Source organism: Leptonychotes weddellii, chromosome 7 (genome assembly GCF_054177405.1).
Source record: "Leptonychotes weddellii isolate Sample4059 chromosome 7, ASM5417740v2, whole genome shotgun sequence".
In the NCBI taxonomy this organism is placed as follows: Eukaryota; Metazoa; Chordata; class Mammalia; order Carnivora; family Phocidae; genus Leptonychotes; species Leptonychotes weddellii.
The window spans coordinates 74290449-74315258 of record NC_138375.1 but is presented as its reverse complement, the minus strand read 5'-3'; the positions used below and the strand labels follow the sequence as shown (position 1 = coordinate 74315258).

Sequence of the window (24810 nt, the reverse complement as noted above, 5' to 3'; positions counted from 1 at the left end):
AGAAAATTTTGTTTCTGCTGCTTACAGTGCCACACCTGGACCTCATCCAGGGAAGGTCTGCAGAAGAGGGACAACTCTGGGGGCATGGAAATATGATACATTATTGATACATATACAATGTCCAAAAGACCCTTGAATTCCAGTTGGTAAAGGTGGCATCACAGAGGCAATGCATATTCAATTGAGTTGTTTTCTATTTTGTATGTCGAGGGAGGATTTGGTCTGAGGCAACAATTAATGTTTTTAGGGCATTTGGGATTTCATCTCTATATGACCTCAATCAGTCCCATAATGTCTCTTGGCTTTGGTTCTTTCATTTGCCAAACAAAGAGGTTAGTTAGATTAGAAGCTCCCTCGGACCCACTGTAACTTTCAAATGATTCTGATCCTGGGGCATCTGGGTGGCTTAGTTGGTTAAGCATCTGCCTTTGGCTCAGGTCCTGATCCTGGAATTCCAGGATTGAGCCCTGCATCGGGCTCCCTGCTCAGTGGAGAGTCTGCTTCTCCCTCTGCCCTCACCCCGCTCATGCCTTCTCTCTCTCTCAAATAAATAAGATTTTTAAAAAATAAGATAAAATAATTCTGATCCTAAAATATATATTATGACCGCAGAAGAAATTTATCAAATAAATGAAATGAGTCAATGAGAAGACAAAAATCTAAATACTGGATTTTCATTTTTTTATATTATCTTTAACAATGAAGATGATAAAAATTTTAAACTCACAGATTTTTATTACAATCTGTTCACAATTAAGAGTTTCCCTGATCCTTAGCCAATTGAATTAACACACCACAAATACTTCAACCACAGTATTTCAGCCCCTCTTAACTTGTATTTGCTTATATGACAATAAGGCCATAATTTAGGGAAAATGAAACCAAACAAAGGAAAAGGATTTTTTTAATGTTTAAAAATACAACTGAGGGTTCTAGAGGGGAGGGGTGTGGGGGGATGGGTTAGCCTGGTGATGGGTTATTAAAGAGGGCACGTACTGAATGGAGCACTGGGTGTCATACACAAACAATGAATCATGGAACACTACATCAAAAACTAATGATGCAATGTATGGTGATTAACATAACATAATAAAATTAAAAAATACAGTATTTTAATGTTTAAAAATACAATTCGGTTTGGTGACTTTTTTCTGAGTGAAGGACAATGAATGTGGTAGGCACAGAAATAATTATTTTACATGGATATATTAGCTAACCTTGCCATCCGAGGAAGAAAGGGAGACTTGTTCCTACCTGAATCTACACATGGTAGATGGAAAATAGAAATCATTCTTCTGATCTGTCAAATTCCAATATGAACCCAAGTGGATTTCTTTAGCCCAGGCTGCTGACCTGCATCCCGGGAGATGACAGAACAAATTCCTGGAAGACGGTGACAATCTTGAAAAGAAATCCAAGGAAATTTTTGCCATTTCTTGGATTCCAGAGAAACTAAAATTAAGACAAGGGGGGAGAAATATTCTCTAATTCAAAGCAAAAGCATAATGAAGATTATCTAGTCCCAGAATTCATTTCTACCTTGATCTCCCCCAAAACCCCTCTCTTGTGGTCTAAGCCATATATCTAGAACTTCTATGTACCACCTGAGATAGTTTTGTTTGTTTTGTTTTGTTTTGTTTTTGATCTTTCCCCTGTGATCTCCCAGAGCAGGCTGCAAGCTTTCAAAAGGCAGGGATGGTATAACCTTACCCCTACAGTACTAGCCTATCGCGGTGCATTGACTATCGATTCCTGTGGATAGACTTAATGTAGAGTCATGGGTGAACAACTGAATCTTTAAGAGTCCTCTTCGTGCAGCAGACTCCTAGGTAGCTGATTAACTGGAAAAGCAAAATGGCACTCGGGCATTTCAATCATCAGTGCAGATAATTCATACTGAAAGGTCGAATCCAATAAAATAAACAGAAAAACAACAAATTTTTAAAAATTGCTTCATCATGGGCGCCTGGGTGGCTCAGTCGTTAAGCGTCTGCCTTCGGCTCAGGTCATGATCTCAGAGTCCTGGGATCGAGTCCCACCTCGGGCTCCCTGCTTGGCGGGAGGCCTGCTTCTCCCTCTCCCACCCCTCCTGCTTAAATTCCCTCTCTCACTGTGTCTCTCTCTGTCAAATAAATAAAATCTTAAAAAAAATAAAAATAAAAAAATAAAAAATAAAATAAAAATTGCTTCATCCTTCAAGCCATAGTACTCAGTGAGCAGCAACAAATTTATTGATATGCAAACAAGGTACTTACACAAGCAAAAGTCATTATCAACTCATTAAACTGCCTAAATATATATTACATATTCGCAGAGGTTCTGCCTTATAAATCTATATGGGAATATTTATAGGAAATACAAAAAACCAAACACTAACCACAACCAAAAAAAAAGTAAAAATCCAGCAAAGATTCACTCTGTGAAGGTTTGCACATTAAAAAGACTGGCAGGACCGAGTGCTTACAGGGCTCTGCTCAGCCTCAGGCAGTTGGAGCTACGCCCACACATTATTAGTACTTGTTAAATGTTAGTCATATTAATAATCCATGGGGCAGGGGGAGGCGGAATGCTTGCAATCATTTATAGGACAGTTATGGTGACATTATATTAAAGGCAGTAAATAATTCTGATTGCCACATGTGTTCGTTGATTCACAATGACAGGGTAGCCCGTGCTTATTAAGCTTGATTGAACAGGAAAGCACCAAAGTCTTTTTTCTTTTTCTTCTTTTTTTTTCTGCTGGCAGAAGGAGCACTACATGGAGGCCAGGCACCTCAGGTCCATTCTTAAATCCGCCTCTAATTAGCTATGGGACCTTGAGAAAAAGAAAATGTCTTTTCTTTGTGGGCAGTCTCTGCCTCTTCTGTAAAATGGGGTGGAGTTTTAAGTGATGATGAGCAGCCGAAGTCTCAAGGGCTGTCTGTGTTCACAATGAGATCCAGATTTCATTTCCAGGATGCAGATTAGAAAGCTGCCTCTGTTTGCTACTTCTCAACTCTGTTCACAATTTCTCATCAACATTCTTTTATGTCATAACGTAAGTGGCTAAGATTTAAGAACACAGATCATTCCCCCATGGGATTTAATTTTGAATAGAAAACAAATTCTGCCGATAAATCTCTTTTTTATTTTTCTTCAATTGACCCTACTGAAAAAAAAAAAATTCTGACCTCTGAATTGAATAATTTTTTTTTTTTAAAGATTTTATTTATTTATTTATTTAACAGAGAGAGATACAGCAAGAGAGGGAACACAAGCAGGGGGAGTGGGAGAGGGAGAAGCAGGCTCCCCGCAGAGCAGGGAGCCCAATGCGGGACTCGATCCCAGGACCCCGGGATCATGATCTGAGCCGAAGGCAGACGCTTAACCGACTGAGCCACCCAGGCGCCCTGAATCGAATAATTTCTAAGGTCTCTTCCATCCCTAAAATTCTTTGGTCTTCTAAAACTGGTTATTTACCTTTTATTCACTTTACAAACACTTATTGAGCATTTACTATGTGCTAGGCACTTAGAGAGTCATCAGGGGACAAGACAGACTAAGCACCCTGGCCTTGTGGAGCTTCCATTCGAGCAGGAGGAAGAGACACGCGTTGTTGGATAACCTGTCAAGGCAGGCTTTGCTGAGAAGTCAGATGTGAGCAAAAATCGGGAGATGAGGGAGCTGGCCATGTAGAGACGTGTGTGCGAAGAGCAAAATTTCCAAGGCATGGGGGCAAAGATGGCTGGAATGAAAAAGAGAAAAGTATAAACTTGAAGTATCATGCCCCTGGGCCAGGGAAATGAAGTTGTTTGATACTGAGGAGTTGTCCAGGCTGGGCTACAGCCAGTGTGTATCTCAGGAGTTCTCAGGAGTACCCTCTGGGAAGATGAGGGGTCTGGCTGACAGACAGTCAAAGAAGGGTATTTAAAATTTGGATCCATGAAACTATCAGTAAATGAAATGGGCAAAATAAGACATGATTGATGATCTCTCTTGGTGAGTAGAATACGGCATTTGGAGTCTGGGAAGTATTTTTTTTCATGGTTTTCCCTCAGTACCATGGCAGACATTTTATTATATTCCCGTGATGCATTGCTTTTCTTGTTACATGATGAAGACAGATATTTTACAGTACAGGACAGGAGAAAGGAAGACCAAACACTGTTGGTTGAGCTTTCTATGGGCTAGGTCATGTTACCTTGGAGATCTTTGGGGTTTTATTTTGCAACATCCTATCCATCCATGAGGGCAACCGGCTCCCAGGAGAGAAAGTTCAAAACAGTCTGCACAGCTTGTGAAGGAGCGGGCACTCTGGGTTTGTTAGCAAGGATTCTATGACCTGGCAAACCCTCTTGCACCCGGCACAGCTCCCTGGCCCCACTGACCATATTCATTGCTAAAGCTTCCAGCTCTTAGGCCATGGTAATCTCCTCACCTCATCCTCTCAATAACCCTCACAGAGGGAGAGTGTCACTATTTTAACGACAAAGACCCTGGGGTTCAAAGGAGTCAAATATTTGTCCACACACAATACTATGACAGGACCAAGATTCTAACCCAGAAATCTATGTCTAGATTTCCACATGCCTTGCCAGCGATCCACTCAATACACGTGTGTGCACACGCACACATACACACACATGCAACACCAGGGGACATTTCACCTGCAGCCCATCCCTGGAGCATGAAAGATGTGATACGACCATAGACTTCTGATCTTCCTCCATGCGGGCCCCTCTGTGAGGTGTGGCCAGCCTGGACCCCCAGCATCTTAGCCGTGCCTGGGAGGCACCATCATCAGCCTCAGTGCAGTCTCTTATTCCTCTCTAGCATCTTCTAGATTCCATCTCTAGCCCCTTGCTATGATGGGTGAGACTCTGGCTGTGGGTAGACACAGCTACAGGAATTGGGCATGACTCACAGCACCCCCCCCCCGTATCGGTTAGGGTAGGGGCTGCCCAGATGAAACTCAGTACCTCCCCCACCCCCCAGGAGGCCCTCTGGATTCTTGCCACACGTCGGAGCTTCTGCTCAAGCGAGAGAACTGTGCTGGGGTCAGGTTGAGGCTGGACTCAGTTCTTTAGAGCAGAGAGGGAGCCCCTCCAGCCTCTGGGCCTCAGAGAGGACCCTTAGAACTCCACGGAGAGATACAAGCCAAGCAGAGGAAAGGTGACTGGTAGTTACATAATGTATCCTGAGAAAACACAATGTAACAGGAAGAGCTACTGATTGGTCTAAGCAAAGTTGCTGTGATGCAGGAAAAAAGAGTCAAAAGAAGCAGCTTAAAACGTTTCCCAGCCGAGTTACTGCCAATCTCCAAGCCTCAGATTCCATCTGAATTGAGAAAAATTTTACCTATGTAGTGGTGGGGATGAAATGAAATAATTTTTATGGAAGTGACATGTCCACTATAGGCATTATATGGAAATAAGATTGTGTAATAATATGTTCCTTACATTTGTCCTGGGTTAGGAACTTCCCTTAAGTAATAGACCATCTTTCCTAGGGCTGCCATAACGCAGTCTCATAAACTGGGTAGCTTAAAACAACAGATATTTATTGCCTCACAATGGGAGGTCAGAAGTCTGAAATCAAGGTGTCGGCAGGGTTGGTTTCGTCTGAGGACTCTGAGGGAGAATCTGTTTCATTCCTCTCTCTTCACTTCTGGTGACAGCTGGTAATCTCTGGTGTTCCTTGGCTTCTAGATGCATCACTTCAATCTCTACCACCATATTTGCCTGGTAGTCTCCTTGTGTCTCCATCTTTACATGGCCATCCTCTTATAGGGGCGTCAGTCACACTGGATTATGGACCCACCCTACCCTATAATCCCAACTAATTACATCTGCAATGACCTTATTTCCAAATGGTTATATTTTGAGGTACCAGGAGTTAGGACTTCAACATATCTTTTGGTGGGGACACAATTCAGCCCATAATTCCACCTAATAATTACTAATAATCATCGAAAGAACATATGTAAAAGACACTTAAGGACATTACAAAGCACTCCAAGTACATTAAGTAAATTGATATCCTTCAAGCAATTGCGTCAGGCGGGAGTCCTGATCTCCACAGGACACAAGGACAGAAGGACAACCCAAGAAAGGTTAAAGATAGTAAGTGGCAGAGACAGCGCTTGAACCCCAGTCTTCGGATTCCAAGTACAGTGTTCTTTACCCTAGAGACTCCCATAAACAACACATACACCCCCCCCCCAAAATAGCCAGGCAATATGGAAAAGTGTCACAAAAACGCTACAAAATGCGATAAGAACTCCAAATATCATCAAAACCATTTGCTGCTGCAGTTTGCACACGCTTTGCCTGTAAGAGCTACCTATCACATCTCCATTCCCGCAGACACTCCGGAACACCCGAATGCCTCCCACAAGAAAGCCAGTCACCGCAGGGGTAGCATTCATTCTGTAATGTCATTGAAAATTTTACTAATGTGAGGTGTTTCCCTCATACGCTATAACTTGTCACTAGAAATGATCCACAACCAGTCTCCTTCTCCAATCTCTTCTCAGCCACGTTCCTATTTAGAGTCCGGTCCTTTCCAGGCTCTTCCATGCAGACCTCACACAGGCACAGCCCTACTGGCTTTGGTCGGCCTCTTCCCAGACTGTACCCATGAAACCGGAGTTGCCTCCCTTAGGGCCCTAGAGCATCCAGTGTCACGTAAAACTCAGCAACGGAGGCTTCTCTAGCTGCCAAAATCCATTTGCCGGGGTGGTTAGATACAAGCAACAGAGAAACTACAGAAAACATCTTTTCAATTTCATTGTTCCACATTCACTTACAGGTTATTTTTGTGAGGCCTCAAAATGTTCCCTAAAATGTCACTTTATATGTGTATTTTTGCAGGACTCTAGGCACCAAGAACGGAGCTAGTCATCATAGATCTCACAAAAATGAAAACTGTCTTCAGTTCTGCTCGTCATTGTTCTAGAAAAGGCTTTCAGCTCTCCAATTTTTGCATCTTGAGTATTACAGGTTGCCAAGATGGTTATCAGAATCTCCTAAGTAAATGTAGTGCTCTACTCACAAGAACAGAACAGGCAGAGAAGTGAGAGGTTCTCTGTGCTGATGCATCTGTCAGCAATAACACAGCTGGTGCAAGTCACACGGAGCCGCAGAGAAATAGAACTCGGAGTTTGTGGAAAATCTGTTCAGATTCCGTTGTCAGCTCCATAGTCAGTGATTTATGGAAAGCCCAAATCTCTCTCTGAAAAGGCCCCCTGGGAATTCTTTCTCCTGCCGTTAGTAGCTCCATCTGGACGAGTCTGGAATATTCAGTCATTTCTTTACTTTCACAATTAAACTTAGATATAAGTCCCACTGATACAACATACTAATAAAACAGTGGGCTTGTTTTTCTTTTTAACTGACTGAAAGAATCAGAGTGGCCATATCTTGTTATTCAGTTTGTAACCATTTGGATGACCTGAGGCTTTGAACCATGGTATCAGGAATCTCTCTTAGGAGATTGAGAATGTTCCTGTGTGAGTTTTTCTGGTGGTTGATTTAGAAAGCTCAACTGCAAAAGTCTTCTCTTTTGTTACGGTAATGGAAGTGGAAAAATATATGAGCTCTATGTTTATCTTGCAGGAATCACATAAAGAGAACTAAACAGAGCATTATCTGGTGCTTCATTAAGCCTCATTAATAAATAATAAAAAAACGCCCCACCTATACTAAACCTTAAGCATGAAAAGAAATTTCAAAAAGGAATGCTCTCCGTTTAAGTGTAAAATAACTTCTAAAAATAAACTTTAAAAGCTAACAGAAACCATAGAGTCCACCATTTATATAAGTCAGTTAATGTCCCCAGGGTTGCAGGAAAATATACTTGCAGAGCAGTAGGTGCTGCCTCCCCAGAGGCCTCCTTCGGTGTACCACACGGCAACATCATGGAGCCCGTCATGACAGGCAGGGCCACAGACTGGCATCTGAGGCACAGGCGGCAGCCCCGTTCCTCTGCTGGCTTCCGTCTGATGCCTCATACTCTCTCTGGATACGGTCTTGACACCAGCCAATAGCGCCCCCCGAAGAGCGAGTGAACGTGGGCTGCTCATATCCCTGCAGCTCCGTGGCACTGGTTTCGCCACCTCCACCATGTGCCTCTCACAGGAGCTGTACGGAGCTTCACAACCATACAGCCAAGTAGGCCTGGTAGCCCCACTGAAGGATGAATTTAATTGAAACACTTGGTTGGTGAATGGTGGAACCCATACTCTACCCTCAGTCTATCTTGTCTACCACCTTGCCAAACTGCTTCTGACTACTCACTTGACCTGAGAGCTCATATTCTCTATTTGACGCATCAGCACTTCATTCTATTCTGCCTTGTCACATTCACTGATTCACATGACCCATCTTACATAAATCAATGATGCTCAATATTTAGAAGACATTTAGAAACACCTAAGTGCTTATTTCAAATATGTATTCTTGCGGTGTCCCTCCCAACCTTCAAGATTATGATTGAACGAATCTATGGGAGAGCCAAGGAATCTGCGTTGTAACAACTTCCCTCCCTTCTCCACCCTCATCGTACTAGTTCAAGTTTCTTTATGAGAAATACTGAATTAGACTAAGTTCCTTGAGGGACAGACCACTGTATATTAAGCATGGACTAGAGTAGATATTTAGTACATACTTGCTGACGTATTTTTTATTTCAACTGTCATTTTTATTGGTAGATTATTATAGATACAGTGCTTTCAGCTACACATAACACAAACTCCAACCAAAATGGTTGATTAGCTCACATTTTTATAAATCTAGAGTTTGGTTAATTTAGAGGCTTAACATCATCAAGCAGGTGTTTCCTATCCTTCTTCCCTGCCACCCTATTCTCCCTCATGATCACAAGATGGCTTCAGCAGCTCCAGACATCACACACAGACATGACAACATCCAGCAAACAAGTGGGAAGTTTCTTCTTATGTATCTCTTCTTGAAAGCAAAGAAACCTTACCCGAAACCCCACAAGAGGTTTCCCCTTTCACCGGACTGGCCAGAATCACTTCACATGCTTCTCCTTAAACCACTTGCATCTCAACCCAGAAGGAGACCACCATGATTCACGTGCCCCGCTGAAGGACATGGTGGATGGGAGGATGAACCAAATCAGGCAGAAGCAGCGAGGGTTGGCAGGGTGGCTACAAGGAGTTAACCAACAATATGTGCCACACTGGGAACACCTAAGAGTACACAAATACTCAATTTTGAGAGGAATGCAGCATCATTCACAAGTGTCTGTATGGGGTGGAAGTCTAGGAACCAAACACTCTTTTACTGACACATGCAGGCTGCAGATTGTGGAGAGGCCAGAAAGAAGCACTTGCTCAAGGAAGAGCGCAAGTATATGTGCAGTCTGCCACTAGGCTATGTGTCACTGTCAGCAGGGCCCGACATCCTCTTCCCTTCTGCCTGTGACTCACACAGCCCATCCAGGGGAGCACCGTCAGCATGCTGGGGTTTTAGAGGAATGGATTTTACATATATATGAGGCTCCATTTGGTAATTTTCCAGAAGAACATTTTTGAGCCAAATGAGTGGTAGAGGGAATTTAATGAAACCCTCAGCAAAGCCTTCTTTGTGCAGGGGAAAGGAAAGAGGAGCTTCACCTCGGCTGAGGCTGAGGCTACTTTATACTGCCCAAGAGATGAAACTGTAAACCTTGAGGCTCTCCCAACCTGTAGCTTTATGGCACCATTCCCGCCCCCCCTCCCCAATTTCCAACAACTCAGCCTTAAGGGAACAAACAGTCCAGCTAGAAAAAACAGTCAGTCAACAAATATTTATTGACTACCTACTTCATGTCAGGCACCCTTCTCAGTGTTGGAGACCGTGTGGAGAACAAGTTAGCTAAAGCCCCTGCCCACAGTAAGCTTTTAGTCTAGTGATGGAGGGCAGAAAATAAACATAAGGAAGTAAGATAATTTTAGATAATGACAAATGCTGGGGAGAAGATGAAATGGGGTATGATGATAGAAAGTGACTGAGGAAGGGCGCTTGGGTGGCTCAGTCGGTTAAGCATCTGCCTTCTGCTCAGGTCATGATCCCCAGAGTCCTGGGATCTAGTCCCGCATTGGGCTCCTTGCACAGTGGGAAGCCTGCTTCTCCCTCTGCCTGCCGCTCCCCCTGCTTGTGCCCTCTCTCTCCCTCTGACAAATAAATAATAAAAATAATTTTTAAAAAAGAAAGAACGAAAGTGACTGAGGAGTAGACTTGTCTGAGGAGGGGATACTGGATTTGAGATAAAAACGATGAGAAGGAGGCGACCATGAAGTGACTGCAGTGAAGAGCATTCCAAGCAGCAGGAACAGCAAGTGCTTAGGCTCTGGGTGAGGAACTAGTTTGGCATGTTTGCGGGACAGAAAGAAGATCCATGTGGTTGAATAAGAGTGAATGGATGGAAGAGTGGGAGGAGCTGATGTTGGAAATGAGAGCAAGGATTTTATTCTCAGAGAATGGATAAGCCATTGGAGGGTCTTAGACTTTTAGAAGACCACTCTAGCTGCTATGTAGAAGATACACTTTTTGTTCAGACACAGAAGTAGAGGAGATAATAGTGGCCAGGACCAAGAAAAGAAGAAAGAACTCGGGAAAGAGTGGATATGGAGCCTAGGGACACTTCTATGTGTCTATGTGTCGTTTCTGCTGCCACTCTAAGAGATCACATGAGTAGCATTAATCAAATTGTGTCCCCTGCTTCTGCTTATTATCTCTTGGAATTATAGGAATATAGGAGAGTTAAGCTTAACATTTGATTTTGGAGTCACACAGATGAGTTTCAAATTTTGACCCTGACATATCTGAATTGTGTGACCCTTTCTTCTGTCTGGTAAATTTCCTCATTCCAGTCTCCCAAATCACTAGTTCATCCTTCAGCTATTTCCTCTGTCATATTTATCTCATCTTTTTTCTTTATTTAGACTATTATAATTTTTATGCCTAATATTTCTAGTTTACTTTTTTATGTTTTCCAGTTTTTTGTTTTCATTCTGCTAACATCTTCCCTTCTTTTATTGTTTACTAGCCTTTTAAAAAATGTCTTGTCGGGACACCTGGGTGGCTCAGTCCATTAAGTATCTGCCTTCGGCTCAGGTCATGATCCCAGGGTCCTGGGATCGAGTCCTGAGTGGGGCTCCCTGCTCAGCGGGGAGTCTGCTTCTCCCTCTCCCTCTGACTGCCGCTCCCCCTGCTTGTGCTCTTTCTCACTCTAGCAAATAAATAAAATCTTTAAAAAAATTAAAATACAAATAAAAAATGTCTTGTTGCATATATCTTACTATTTCTCTTACATGGGAAAACCCAGCAGATTATTTGTGGGCTAGTTGGTTTTGGAAAAGACTGTGCTCCTCAAATGTCTTGCTATTTTGGCCCAGGAATTAATTTCCCTGGGGGTTGTCAACTCCAGTAAACTCAGGGGGCAGGGTGTGGATGAGCCCCAGGCACAGTAAAACCACAATCAACCACTCCTCATCTTACAAAATAACTTGCCCTGTCAGGTTTTCACCTTTGCTCCTCAGGAAGAAGTAACAGTAGGAGACCAGTTGCTTTTCCACCCCTGGGGCCTGTGGGTAGGACGGTGTAAAAACAAATGCCCAAGGTCAGTTGCTCCCCAAGTTTTTTGTTACTGTTGTTTCAGGTTCTTACCAACGCAGGCCTTCTGCCTTGCCTGATCTGACTCTTGAGGACACTTAAACAAGAATCTGAAATTTCACACAGATAGAGCATTTGTCCCAAGGCTATCAAGGGGAAGAAGCAAAAGCAGAACTACACCAGTCCTTCTTCCGCATTTTACTCTCCCCCAGCCTCCCTGAGCTATCTCTTGCCCTAGGCCCGAGGAGCCATCTGACTGAGGTTGGCTTGCCTACGAAACAGGCTCTGAGATGGAGATTGGTGAACAGAAGGCTCACATGGAGTGCTCTGGGGTCACCGTCGGAAGGGAAGGAAACAGAATTGGGAAGAAAGAAAAGTATCATGATACGATTCCACAGGGAGCTCTGAAGCTGGGACGGTCCTCCCAAGTTGTTCTGAGATAGAGCAGGCGTGCCAAGCCTTCATTCTCACATGTTGACCTATCACTAAGTTCAAGTTGCCCCAGGAAGTGGGCATAGCGCTGGGCAAAAGTGACTCTCTTCACCAAGGCTGTTCCCAGAGAAGCTGTTAGCTGAGGTCTGTCAAACTGGCAGCCCTCCCAACGCTTGGAGAAATAAGCCCCTCCTTCCCGAAAAGGAAGCTGGGGGGCACATAATGGCACCCAATACACCACCCTACTGTACACATTCACCAGCTTAAAATAACCCCCACAGCACAAGGGTTTTTCAAAGTTTTCTAAGTTTCCTTTCTAGATCCTCCAAGGTTTTAGGAGGCAGAGAGGATAGGAAGCCAGCAGTCACGACAGGTCAGCATTTTGGTCAAGACCATAGTGAGCCCAGGAAATTTTACTCCGGAGGGACTGTGCAACTCATTTCCTTTCTTCAGAGAGTAGGTCACAAAAACAAGCAAAGTAAATTCAATAAAGGAAAAAAAAAAAAGGACAAAACAAAAGTAGCTTGTCCTTTAAGAAGCTTATCTGTGAAGGGAAAGAGGAATATAATAATGCCAGTAGAGGTTATCAGGATCTTACATGTTTCTTTACCCTAATACTAACGAGCCCTAGCCTTTCAGTTTCTTTTTCTAATTTACTGTGTTTACTTTTTCGCTGAACTTCTGATTCTTTTGTGAATCTCTGCCTTTGAGCTATCATTTCTCCCACCTTAGAAGGCAACACTCTCTTCAGTCGAATTTTCAGGCATTAAATTTATATGGATCTAACTGGCTTGTTAGAATAGCGGGTAAAGTGTGAAATGATTCCTGCTTAGGAAACATGAAAAATGCATAACGTAAGACCAAGGCAGAAGTCAGATCTTCTTAGATGAGATGCAAACCAGGATTCTAACCAGGCTGGGGCTTAGGATCCTCCCAAACTTCCAAACAGGGGAGACAAGACTGTAGTAGAAGTGAAGATGCAAGTTCTGCTTCTGGCTCCTCCTACTCATTCTTGTAACGCCCCTGGTGTTGTTTCTTTTTCCTGACCAGGGGTCATTCGTTCCTTCCTGTGATTCCAAACACCCAGAAAAGTCAGCTAGAAGACAGACTGAACAAGCAGGAGCGCACCATCGCGATCCTCCTTGAACAAGCCTTCCGCATCAAGGATGACATCTCTGCTTGTCTTCAGGGGACCCACGGCTTTCAAAAAGAGGAATTGCTTGCCAGGAAGCTACTGGAAAACCACATTCAGACCATCACCAGCATCGTCAAAAAACTCAGCCAAAATATTGAGGTAGTTCTTTATTTTCCTTATGTTGACATCATTGTTTGACAACAATTATCAACCACCAATATCATCTTTCAACTATAGAAATGAGACACTATGGCTTAAGTTTAAGTGATTACAACATGTTGCCCCAGAGGAAAACAGTTCAACTTTTCTTTTTTTTTTAAAGATTTTATTTATTTATTCATGAGAGACAGAGAGAAACAGAGGGAGAAGCAGGCTCCCAAGGAGCAGGAAGCCCGATGCGGGACTCGATCCCAGGACCCTGGGATCATGACCTGAGCCGAAGGCAGACGCTTAACCATCTGAGCCACCCAGGCGCCCCCAGTTCAACTTTTCAACTGCTCATTTATGCCAAAAAGTAGAAGGAAATTCTATTCAAAAAGCATTTAGTGTCTATTCTGTGACAGCAGAGAGAATTGTTTAACAGTATGTCAGATACATTTTAATCTAAATCTCCAAGATTCTTTTCATGTAATCATCAAAAATTTTAGTGAACTTTTAGAAGGTATTTTATTGGTATTTAGCACATAATGAATTGACTCCTAAAAAGTCAGTGCACTTCTCAAAGTGGTCAAAGGTGTTTCTAGGCATAATAGTGTTAAGAAAGTGACAAGAGGTTAGCGGCTCAGTGCTTTTGAGATAATGACAAAATCAAGGACAGCACTAGTGCTCAAATAAGATACCAATTTAAAAGTCAAAACTTGTTGGTAATTAAAAAGAAAATAGCATTCTCAGAAATATCAAAATGGTTCTAGGATGGTCTATATTTTCATCTGGGTGGTTGTTACATGGTTGATTATATTTGTCAAAATCCATCCAGATACACACTTTGATTTGTACCTTTTAATACATACTAATTATACCTCAATAAAATACTCTTCACATTAAGGGGGGAAAGTTTCCAGATCTCTAGAAATCTTGCTAAGAGTTTCTTTTCCTAGAATAATTGATTGTTGTAGATTAGCTCTGAAAAAAAGACAAAACATTTTCTAAAAACTGTAAAATCTCAAAATATTTGCAATCCTGTTGAGGGGTTGGCATATATAGGGAAAATGAGGAGGGCTGGTCTGTGTAGTAAACTGAATTAGAAAATATTTTAAAGTCTGTAGATAACATAGTTAAAACATTATCAAGAAGAAACTAATAGGCTACCTCTAGTAAATAACTAAGACTATAGAGTGCCAGGCACTTTACAGAAAAATAGATGCTACTTAAGTATTTTTTTGAAAACTTGAACTCATTAGCCAGGTCAGCCCTTGCCAATTGACCAGCGAGATGGGTTTGAGTGTGAGCTGAAGCTGGACTTGGGCTTTTGAGAGGAATGAAAAAAATTGTTTTTAATCAACCATAATTGTAACACTTAAGTTGCTTATTCCTTTTCATAATCAAATTATCTGTTTTTCAAGCTGGCAGCTAATTACAAATTTTTTTAAAATTAATTTAAACTCAAGAAATAATTTTATGTAAAACATTGCTTTCTTGTGTTTTTTCCCATCAACTTATAAAAGCAATACTTGTTCATTATAGATTATTGTGAAAACTTAGGAAAAAATGTTAAAACCTGGGGAAAAAAAATCTCATAATTCCACCAACAAATGGCAATCTCTACAAACAGCCAGAGTTATTTCCCTCAAGTCCTTCCACATATTCCATTCAGGAGGCTGAGACTACATTTGTAGGCACAATCTTTAATATAAAATTATATCATAAACTCTCACATGTCATTAAAGGTTCTTTGCATGGTGCTTACACCATGATTTCCTAAATTATTATCTTAATATTAAAATATCTTTGTGCATAAATGTATGTCTGTATTTGGCTTCTTTCCATAGTATATATTCTTAGAAGTGGAACTTCAGGGTGTGAACACCGTAAAAGCTCTTGATGCATGTTGCCAAAATGGTTGCTGGAAAGTTTATACTTACTTACACTTCCATTAGCATTATATGAGAATGCTTTTTCACTGTGCCCATGACAGCATTGAGATTTGTTGTTTTAACTTTGCTAAATTGATGGGATAGAAATGAGATCTTTCTCTTTTTTTCACTTTCTGAAAGTGACTGTAACCATTTGCATTTTCTCTGTCAATCATCTATTAATGTCTTTTGCCAATCTAACTTTTGGAGTTTTAGTACTTTTTAATTCTTATTGATTTGATGAGATTTTTTTATTAATTAAGGATAATAGTTGGTGGTACCCTGGCAAATGTTTAACAACCAGCAGTCAAATATTTTCTGGAGGATAAAAACTTGGTTTGTAGCGTTTGCCTATTTCCATGGTGTTAATACTCTCACTATGATTGATTTCAAACACCAAAACACCAAACACAAAGATGGGAAAAGATAGGCATAATTGGCTTTCACCAACAAGCGCATGCTGATCATAGCACAGAACTGAAATCCTTGGCAATAACGTTCGTTATAAACGCTTTTCCAGTTTGTTGTTTACACCTTAGTTATATTTACAATGTTTCTATCACATTTTACATAAGGTTAAACATTCCAATATTTTGCTCTGAGATTTCTCTCATTAGTTTTAAGAATCGAAATGTCTTCATTTAGAACTGAAATAATCACCTGTATTATCTGTTATTTTTATGGCTGAACTTTTTATCTATATTTTTAATCTACTTTTCTAAGATCTATATTGATGTATGTCATGAGATAAGGATCTAAACAGATTGTTTTCTGAATAATAACCAGAGATCCCAACACTATTTGTGAAATTCCTCCCCCAGTGATCTGTGAGCCTCAAGAATAGCACCTTTCTTTCTTACATTTACCAAGACCTTCATTACATTACATTGATCTATTTAGGTATGCATATCTATTTAGTTACATTGATGTATTTATCTTTGTCTCATATAATGTTTTAGTGTTTAGTAGGGCAATTTCCCTTTCATCACAATTCTTTACCAAAATAAAGCAAAACAACATCTATTCTATGGTCTGAAGGTCTGTGTCTGTCCCCTCTCCCCAAAAATTCATATGTTGAAATCTCATGTCAAATGTGATAATATTAGGAGGTGGGGTCTCATGAATAGGACTAGTGCCCTCCTAAAAAAGACCCCACAGATCTCCCTAGCCCCTCCACCACGTGAGGACACAGTAAGAAGTAGGCAGTCTGCAACCCAGAAGAGGGCTCTCACCAGAACTGGACCATGCTGGCACCCTGACCTTGGAGTTTTAGCCTCCAGAACTGTGAAAAATAAATTTCTGTTCTTTAGTAGCCACCCAGTCTGTGGTATGTTGTTAGAGCAACCTGAATGGACTAAGACACCTACATGCATACAAAAACAAATGAAAACAAAAAAACTCTAGCTAGTGTTCTTGACACTTCTGTGTTTTCAGTTAAAATTTTATTTGCCCTTGGGTGGTCTCAATCTGCCAGTTTACAAATGAGAAAGATCCTGTATATGGTCTTTAAAATTTCTATCATTCATTTGTTACAAAAATCCTTCTTTTCCTCAAAAAATTCATAAACATAAATTTAAACATAGTTCAGGCCTTGGTCAAATACAGCAACTAAAATGTTTCGCCAAATCATGAACTTGTATTATACTCTCACTTTTTTATGAATAAATATGAATTATTTTATATATCTTCACTTTACACTAGAATTTGTTTGAATGTCAAGTAAGATAGAAATTTTGTCTATGGATAAGCAGAATTTTTTTTTAATTTTTAAATTAATACTTACATATGAGTGTGAAAAAATTTTAAACTACTATTCTTGGAACCACCAACCTGGTAGAGTAAAACAGTCAGGTCTATTTCAGAATACCAAGAACTACTGAAGACATGACTAAGGATACTCAAGGGTAAAATCTGAACACACTTCAAGCCATGACTCTCTCGTGTTCTCTAAAAAACCAAGAAAATAAATCTTTTTCACTCCATGTGAGTGAAACAGTCTGATTCAGATTTGCTTGTGTTAGTGATATTAGCTTCACTGTGCTTCTGAGTCAATCTGTGAGGGGTCTTGCCTGATGCCATGTGAGGGATCCCTTTTTCTAAATCCACCACCAATTCTGAAACAGGTTTTTGTGAAAAGCTTGAATATCAGTGTTCCAAATGGCAGCTCATGGCCATAACAGCACAATAAGTATGTTTTATTTGGCCCATATTGTGTTTATAAAAGATTTTGACTAAGATGTCAATATTTAAAAACTGGAAGATTTAGGGGTGCCTGGGTGGCTCAGTCAGTTAAGCTTACAACTCAGTTTTAGCTCAGGTCATAGTCTCAGGGTCAGGGGATCAGCCCCGCATTGGGCTCCACACTCAGCAGCGAGTCTGCTTGGGATTCTCTCTCTCCCTCTGCCCCTCCTCTCACTCCCTCAATTGAGCTTGTGCTCACTCCCTCTCTCTGTCTGAAATAAATCTTTTTTAAAAATCAAAATATTTAACATAAAATCTAGATTTCTAGATTATTCCTATCTGGCAACAATCTGCTGGGATCAGGCCATCGCTGCCTCCCTCAGATAAGGCAGGGACTGCCTCTCTCTGACATAGGACTCTCTCACTCCTTTACACTACCAGCCTAGTTAGGAAAGGCATTCGATTTGGTAGCCTCTGCTTTAAACTATATTTTCTTATCATGTGGGATGGGAAATTAATGGGAATTTTCTCTCAAAATTACAGGTTTTGGAAGACCAAATAAGAGCTCGAGACCAGGTGGCCACAGGAACTAATTTTGCAGTACGGGAGCTAAACACCAAACACCTTCAAGGAGTTGGAGATCTTCGAGGAAGAGTAGCCAGGTGAGAAGAAGCATCTAACAGTCAGTTCTTGCTCACTGAATTCTCATTCCCAAATAAGTTCCATATAGTAGAAAAGTAGATATTGTCTTTACATGAGGCTAAACTGATGAGGTAGTAGTTGAGAAAGTGTATGATAGAATTTGAAAGCCTCATACCACCTGTGAGACTCCAGGGTTTTATGAGAGACCCCTTATAGGCAATGTCCAGTTTGGTTCCATCTGAAAGTGAGAAGAATCATTATTGTCTTTATAGCCCTGGATTGTCCAAATACCAACATCTTATGCAAAGACACAGCCTCATAGCCACAAACAAAATCCCCAGATGTGTCAAATTCTAATGATTAAAACATTAAAAACATATACGAATGACATTTAAAAGTCTAACAAAAGGGACTTACTTCCTAATGGATAAAATTTTGAGTAACATCTTTCAAATGATATTTCTAAATCAAAAGAATTAATGTTATACAGGTTAGCAAAAATCTGTGAGTATTGACAATGGCAGGACCACCCCAGTAGGCACACCAAAGATCACTTGTGAACGGCTGACTGTAGACACCTTTGCGACTCTATATCGTCTGCCAGCACCTCTTTCCTCTCTCCTGGAATACCCAACCTCCATCTTGTTAATCTGCTCCGAAATGTCAACGACCAAACAAGAATAGGTGATCAATACCTAGGACAAACTTCTCTTAGAGTATCTATCCATTCAACTCAACAACAACAAAAAATGCATTAAGCTCTATGCTGTATCCCCATTTTTTTATTTTTTCTGCAAACTGCTTACAAACCTACTCTTCTATTTTTGTAAATTCTGCCTTACATATAAGATAAAATAACAGATTTAAATGAAACCAATACACGAATGGAATAATATCAAGAACAAGATGTGTATACCAGGCAGTATGCTGGGATTCAGGGATTCAGCAACATGGTCCACTTCCAATTCCCCATGACCCCCGGTTTATGGTCTACCTGGGAAAACAAGCTCCAAATATAAGAAATGAGACGAACACTACAATGAAAGCCTGTGGTGCCATGGGAATATCCAAATCAGACTGAGGCGTAGGGAAGTCTTCCTGGAGGAGGTGACACTTGAGATGAGTTTTGAAGGATCCATAGCAGTTCGCTAGACAAGGAAGGATGGAAAATGCACTTCAGATAGGAAGAATAATATGTGCAAAAGAACTGAGGGATGAATTACTGTGACATGTTCAAGGGGCTACCTGTGAGAAGAGTGTTTTAGTTTTGGTATTTTGGGGTTTGCATTTAGGGAGAGATGGGAGATGGGGAGATGAAGCTCAAAGGTGGTCTAGATTGGATGCTGAGGGATCTTGTGGGCCAAGGAAAAAAGTCTGAACTTTACATAGAAGGTTATAAGTAACCATGGGAAGATTTTAAGTAAGGGGATGACATATTTAGTGACACTCTAGTAGTAGCTGGATTGCTGCGGTGCAGAAAGCAAACATGAAAATGAAAGGAAGCGTATTGCAGCAATCAAGGTGCCAAATGTCAAGGGCTTAAACTAAAGCACTAGCCATGAAAGTCCAGAGCAGGTAACAGACATTAGGAAAACAGAATCTATGGAAATAGTACCTATGTGTACACACACACAGATATGTAATTATATTATTTATAAATATATGTTTATGAGTCCAAAATATACAAAATTCTATATTTCATTATATCATATTTGATACATACAAAGGAAACTTTATAATATTTGGGTAAGTTATGAAGCAAAATAATAAAACACTAGCAAACCCACCATCAGACTTAGATGTGCCATAATTTTCCAAAGATAAATACCAAACATCTGTTTTGAATAAACTTAGAATTTGGTTCCATTTGGTGGTGTGCTGATGATGACTCAACTATTTATCTTTTCTGCAAACTGCTTACAAACCTACTCTTCTATTTTTGTAAATTCTGCCTTACATATAAGATAAAATAACAGATTTAAATGAAACCAATACATGAATGGAATAATATCAAGAACAAGATGTGCAACTCCTTTTGCTCTGCTCTAATTTACTTTTTTCCTTTTTGTCTCCTTTCTTAAAAATAAAACTTATTTATATTTAAAGTCTACAACATGATGATTTTATATATATATACACATACTAAAATGATTATGACAGTCAAGCTAATTAATATATCTTCTCCTCACATAGGTACCATTTTATGTGTGTGATAAGAGCATCGGAAATCTACTTTAGCATATTTCCATTCTTCAATACAACATTATTAACTATGATCATCACAAGTGTACCTTAGGTCTCTAGCATGTTCGTCCTACCTAACTGTAACTTTGTAATCTTTGACCAACATTTCCCCATTTCCCCCACCTCCTCACCCTGGACAACCACCATTCTACTCTCTGCTTCTATGTACTTTACTTTTTCAGATTCTATATGAGATGATGAGGTTTTTTTTCTTTCTGTGTCTACCTTAATTAACTTAGCATAATGTCCTCCAGTTTTAGCCACGTATTTGCGAATGGCAATATGTCCTTTTTTGAGTCTAAATTGTAATCAGAATCTGTGTGTGTGTGTGTGTGTCACAATTTCTTTATTCATCTGTCAACAGACACTTAGGTTGTTTCCATTTTTTGGCTATTGTGAATATTGCTGCAATGAACGTGGGAGTGCAGATATTTCTTCCAAGTACTGATTTCATTTCCTTTGAATATATATCCAGGAGAGGGGTTGCTGGATGATGTAATAGTTCTATTTTCAGTTTTCTAAAGAATCTTCATCCTGTTTTCTACAACGGCTGTACCAATTTACATTCTTACCAATACTATACAAGGATTTTCTTTTCTCCATGTACTAGTCACCATTTGTTATCTTTTTATTATTTTGATAATAGCCATCCTAACAGGTGTAAGATGATATCTCATTGTGGTTTTGATTTGCAGTTTCCTGGTGATCAGTGATGTTGAGTACCTTTTATTGTACCTGTTGGTCATTTGTATGTCATCTTTGGATAAATGTCTATTCAGATCCTTTGTCTATTTTTTAATGTTGGTGGTCATTTAAAGCTAACTCTTTGTTTTCTATGGTCCCAAGGGACTTGCAAATGAGCCCCATCAGCTCTTAGAGAGGGGTGATTTGGAAGCCAGTCTCTCGAGTGGCTGTTTGGTCCAAACATTTCACTCCTCAGGGAGAAGCTGGGATTTGGGGGTCTCCCCCAATTGTAAGGAAGGCCCTGTGCCAAGAATGGGGTTTACAGCGTGAGTGTGTCTCAGCTTTTCCTACCCATTTCAATATTTTCTTAGTTGCCTGATATGTAGGAGTCTTTAGTTTCTGGATTTTTCTCAGAGGGAACTGATCTGTATGTAGCTGTTTATTTGGTGCATCCAGAGGAGGAGGGGAAACCAAGAGCCTCCTATTCCTCCATTTTACTCTTCAATTGCTTAATTACCTTCCCCATGAATCTTAAGTAGTGATTTTAGGACAAGGTCTTTTTTTTCCTTGAAATGTCTCCCTTTTATGAAAATTTCTTAAATCTATTTGTTAATCTGAGACAGAATCTGGCTAAAAGCCATGAGACTTAAACTCACTCTTCCTCTCCCATTTTGTGCATTTTTGCCAGGCAAGTGCCTAATGGACAAGTTGAGACCGAAGTAATGACTGTTTTTCCACATATACTGACCTTCATTACAATTAGTATTTTGGCGTAACTGAGATTACGTTGGTTATTTTAACATAATTCTTAGCAAACGTTTTACTGTTGCATAAATCAAACTCAGTATTTAATAATGGCAATGTGCTTTGGATTTTTCACCTTATTCCCTACTCCGAAATAAGTGGCAGTTGAAAAGCAAGTACTTCCAATGAGGTGAGGTTCTCAAAGTTGTCTGGCCTGCTTTTGATACCCTCTCCTCTGTTTGGTAGATGATAGTCTCAAGTGCAAATGAGGAAAAGCAAATACGTAAAGAATACCCACAGGGATGGCTATGATTTATAGCCTGCAGCAGTAGCCAGAGGAGGCCAAACTTCTAGCCACATTTGGTGATTTGGGACCCGAAGGCAGATTTGCTTATGAAAAAATAATAAATTGTGTTAATATGTGACTAAAAGCAAAAGTCATATCCTTTGGAGAAATAATAATGATATCATGGATATCGTCAACTTTTGAAAAGCTAAGAGTAGGAACTTCTGATTAAGGATAGTCAAATAAAAATATTTTCACGTCACTTCTCTCACTTGAGACATCTTAAAGCCAGTTAAAAATATAAGAAGGGAAACAAAAACTCCATCTTTAATACAACCTGGAAGTTGCCACAACTGCTAACCACAAACAGCATACGCTTATCAACTACTGTGATGTCTGGACTGGTAGAGTCCTCCTCCGACCTCGAACATAATAATTTGCTCCAAATCAAGAGTTGTAATCCTAAAAGGCATAGGCCAAATAATTTGAATGGAGCAATATTACATAGGGGCTCAGGTGGGAAATAGGAGAGATAGGAAGTGGCCCTTTAGAGACTCAGGTCAGTAACACAGAGCAGCTAGGGAGTGTAGCTGAGGACGCGATCACGTTATTTTGATCATCTCGAACAGACCTCCATGCTTGCAAGTTCACACCTGAGAGAAATACTGACATGTTACGTGCAGAGGAAGTGGAGGAGGCCTGTAGTGTCACAACAGAGAATCTAGGACTCAATGATTGGCTGTGAAATACACCAGTCTAGTTTTTGAGGAGAAAATGGGGAGATGTACCCCCCCACACACACACCCTGCCAGGCCTAAGGAAATAACAGATTTGATACCAAAAGCGTAAGTGGAGGATGTGGTCTACTCCTCACCAAACACACACTTAGCTATCTGCAGGTAGTCAGAATCATTCAAAGATGTAAGAGTAATAGTTGGAAGAATCTAGGCTGTGCATAAAATCGCCTCCACCACCATCAATAGACAGAGAAAAACATAAGGCTGCTGAACATACCTCAATGAGAAGAATTACTCAAAAAAACACAGGAAGAGTTCAAAGGTTCTCCTGGTTTCAAAGAAGTTAAGAACAAAAGAAAGAGAAGATTGCTGATTGATCAGTCACATGTAAATTTGCTCCTTCCCAAAGTCCCACTAAATCTACAGCAAAAATAATGTTTCTCTTTAAAACATACCCACAAAGACAGAGGATATCAGCATAGAAATCTTGGAACCTAGAAAATAGACAGACATGTGGAAGCTGATTTAGCAGACATAATAAAACCAATTTTAAATCTGTGGGGTAAGCTGAGAATGATGTGGTTTTACACCACAGAATTCTCAAAAGGCATAGGAGTTGGCCTCGCCAGGAACCTCTGAAACTGGGGGTAAAGACAGGCACCTGTGTCCGGGGAGAACTGAGAAAAGCAGGAAGAAGCAGAGCAAGGAGCCACTATAGTTTGTTATTAGTCTTTTAGTTTTTACTGACTTCTAAACTATAGGCATGTTTTAGTTTCATAAAATAAATATTATTTAAAATAAATAAACAAATATTATTTAAAAAAATAAGAAATAAAAGGGCTTTCCCCCAAAAGAGATTATCACATAAAAGAACGAGAGAGAGAAACTGGAATTGTTCAGGAATAAGGTGGAAATTTTACAGAGATGAAATATGCTTTGGAAGGCCTCCAAATGCAATAAATACAACTACAAATAATAATTTATTTTTTAAAAAGCAAACATGAGCAAACCATAGAAAACGAAAAGAAAACGTTTTTCAATATAAAAATAGTTGTAGAGAAATGATATATACAGCAGACAAGTAAAACTCATTCAACAAAGACCCTTTGGGACCTCCTCAAGAAGAAAGAGAACGAATTCTTCAGGAAAAAACTATGCGTGGGTATAAGAGAAGAAAACTTTCTTGAAACAAGATTTGAATCTATAAATCCAGACTGTAATCCCAGAAAAATTGCTATAAGAACAATTAAATCAAGATATCTTGGTTGAAGTGACTGAACATCAGGAATAAAGAATCATTAGACAACCAGGTAAACAAAACAAATCAGCGTGCAGCATTAGGCTGGCGCTATCTGTGTTCACGTGGGAAGGCAGGAAGCAATAAATAAAGCTGCTGATCGGGTAGGGGTGCTTCCTCAGTGCCAGGTACTGGCTAAATCCTGTCTGTTCATCCCTCCTTTCATCCTTAAATAACCCTATCAGGCTAGAAAATAGCAGATTCAAAGCCAGGTCACTGTGATGCCGGAGACCAGTTCTTAACCACTAGTCTACAAGGCACAGACCAGCTGTCGCTGAAGGTGGAACCAGGAGGGCGCTGGGTGAGGAGTGGCAGGGGGCGGCGGCAGCAGTCACTGTTTCTGTGTAACCTTTGGAGATCTTAATGTGGCTTCACGTAAGAATATCCTAACTAACCGACAATAGAACTTGTTTTGACAACAACGGTTTCTACAAAACGGCTTTTGCCCATGACTTTGGTGCGTTGCAAGCTAGCTCCCATTTTTGATCAGATTAATTCCGAATTTTCCCTCCCAGCAGTCTCCCCACCCCCACGACAGTCCCCTGGTATCTCTTGAAGGGACTTCCCAGGCAAAATTACCATCTTACTCACTTTTGGCTCAACTTTGGCACCAAAAATCTTAAGAAAAACAAATTCATTTCTAGATCCTAAAAAATATTGACAGCTATAAAGCAAACGATATTTATAGCACTTAGTGTGACAACATGAAAATGTGCTTCCAATAAATATTATTTGAGGACAGTCAAAAGAGTTATT

General features: G+C 40.3%; 1 protein-coding gene across 1 annotated transcript in view; it reads left to right on the top strand.

The window, feature by feature from the left end:
- Positions 1–13068: 13068 nt before the first annotated feature.
- The window catches only part of FAM81B (family with sequence similarity 81 member B), a gene marked incomplete at its 5' end in the record, with an annotated part of 35099 nt that continues 23357 nt past the window's right edge, over positions 13069–24810 (top strand). Inside the window, 2 exons of the mRNA XM_081825585.1 lie at positions 13069–13326; positions 17964–18082. Of these exons, the coding sequence (XP_081681711.1) occupies positions 13069–13326; positions 17964–18082 (377 nt within the window). The remainder of the gene's footprint in view (positions 13327–17963; positions 18083–24810) is intronic.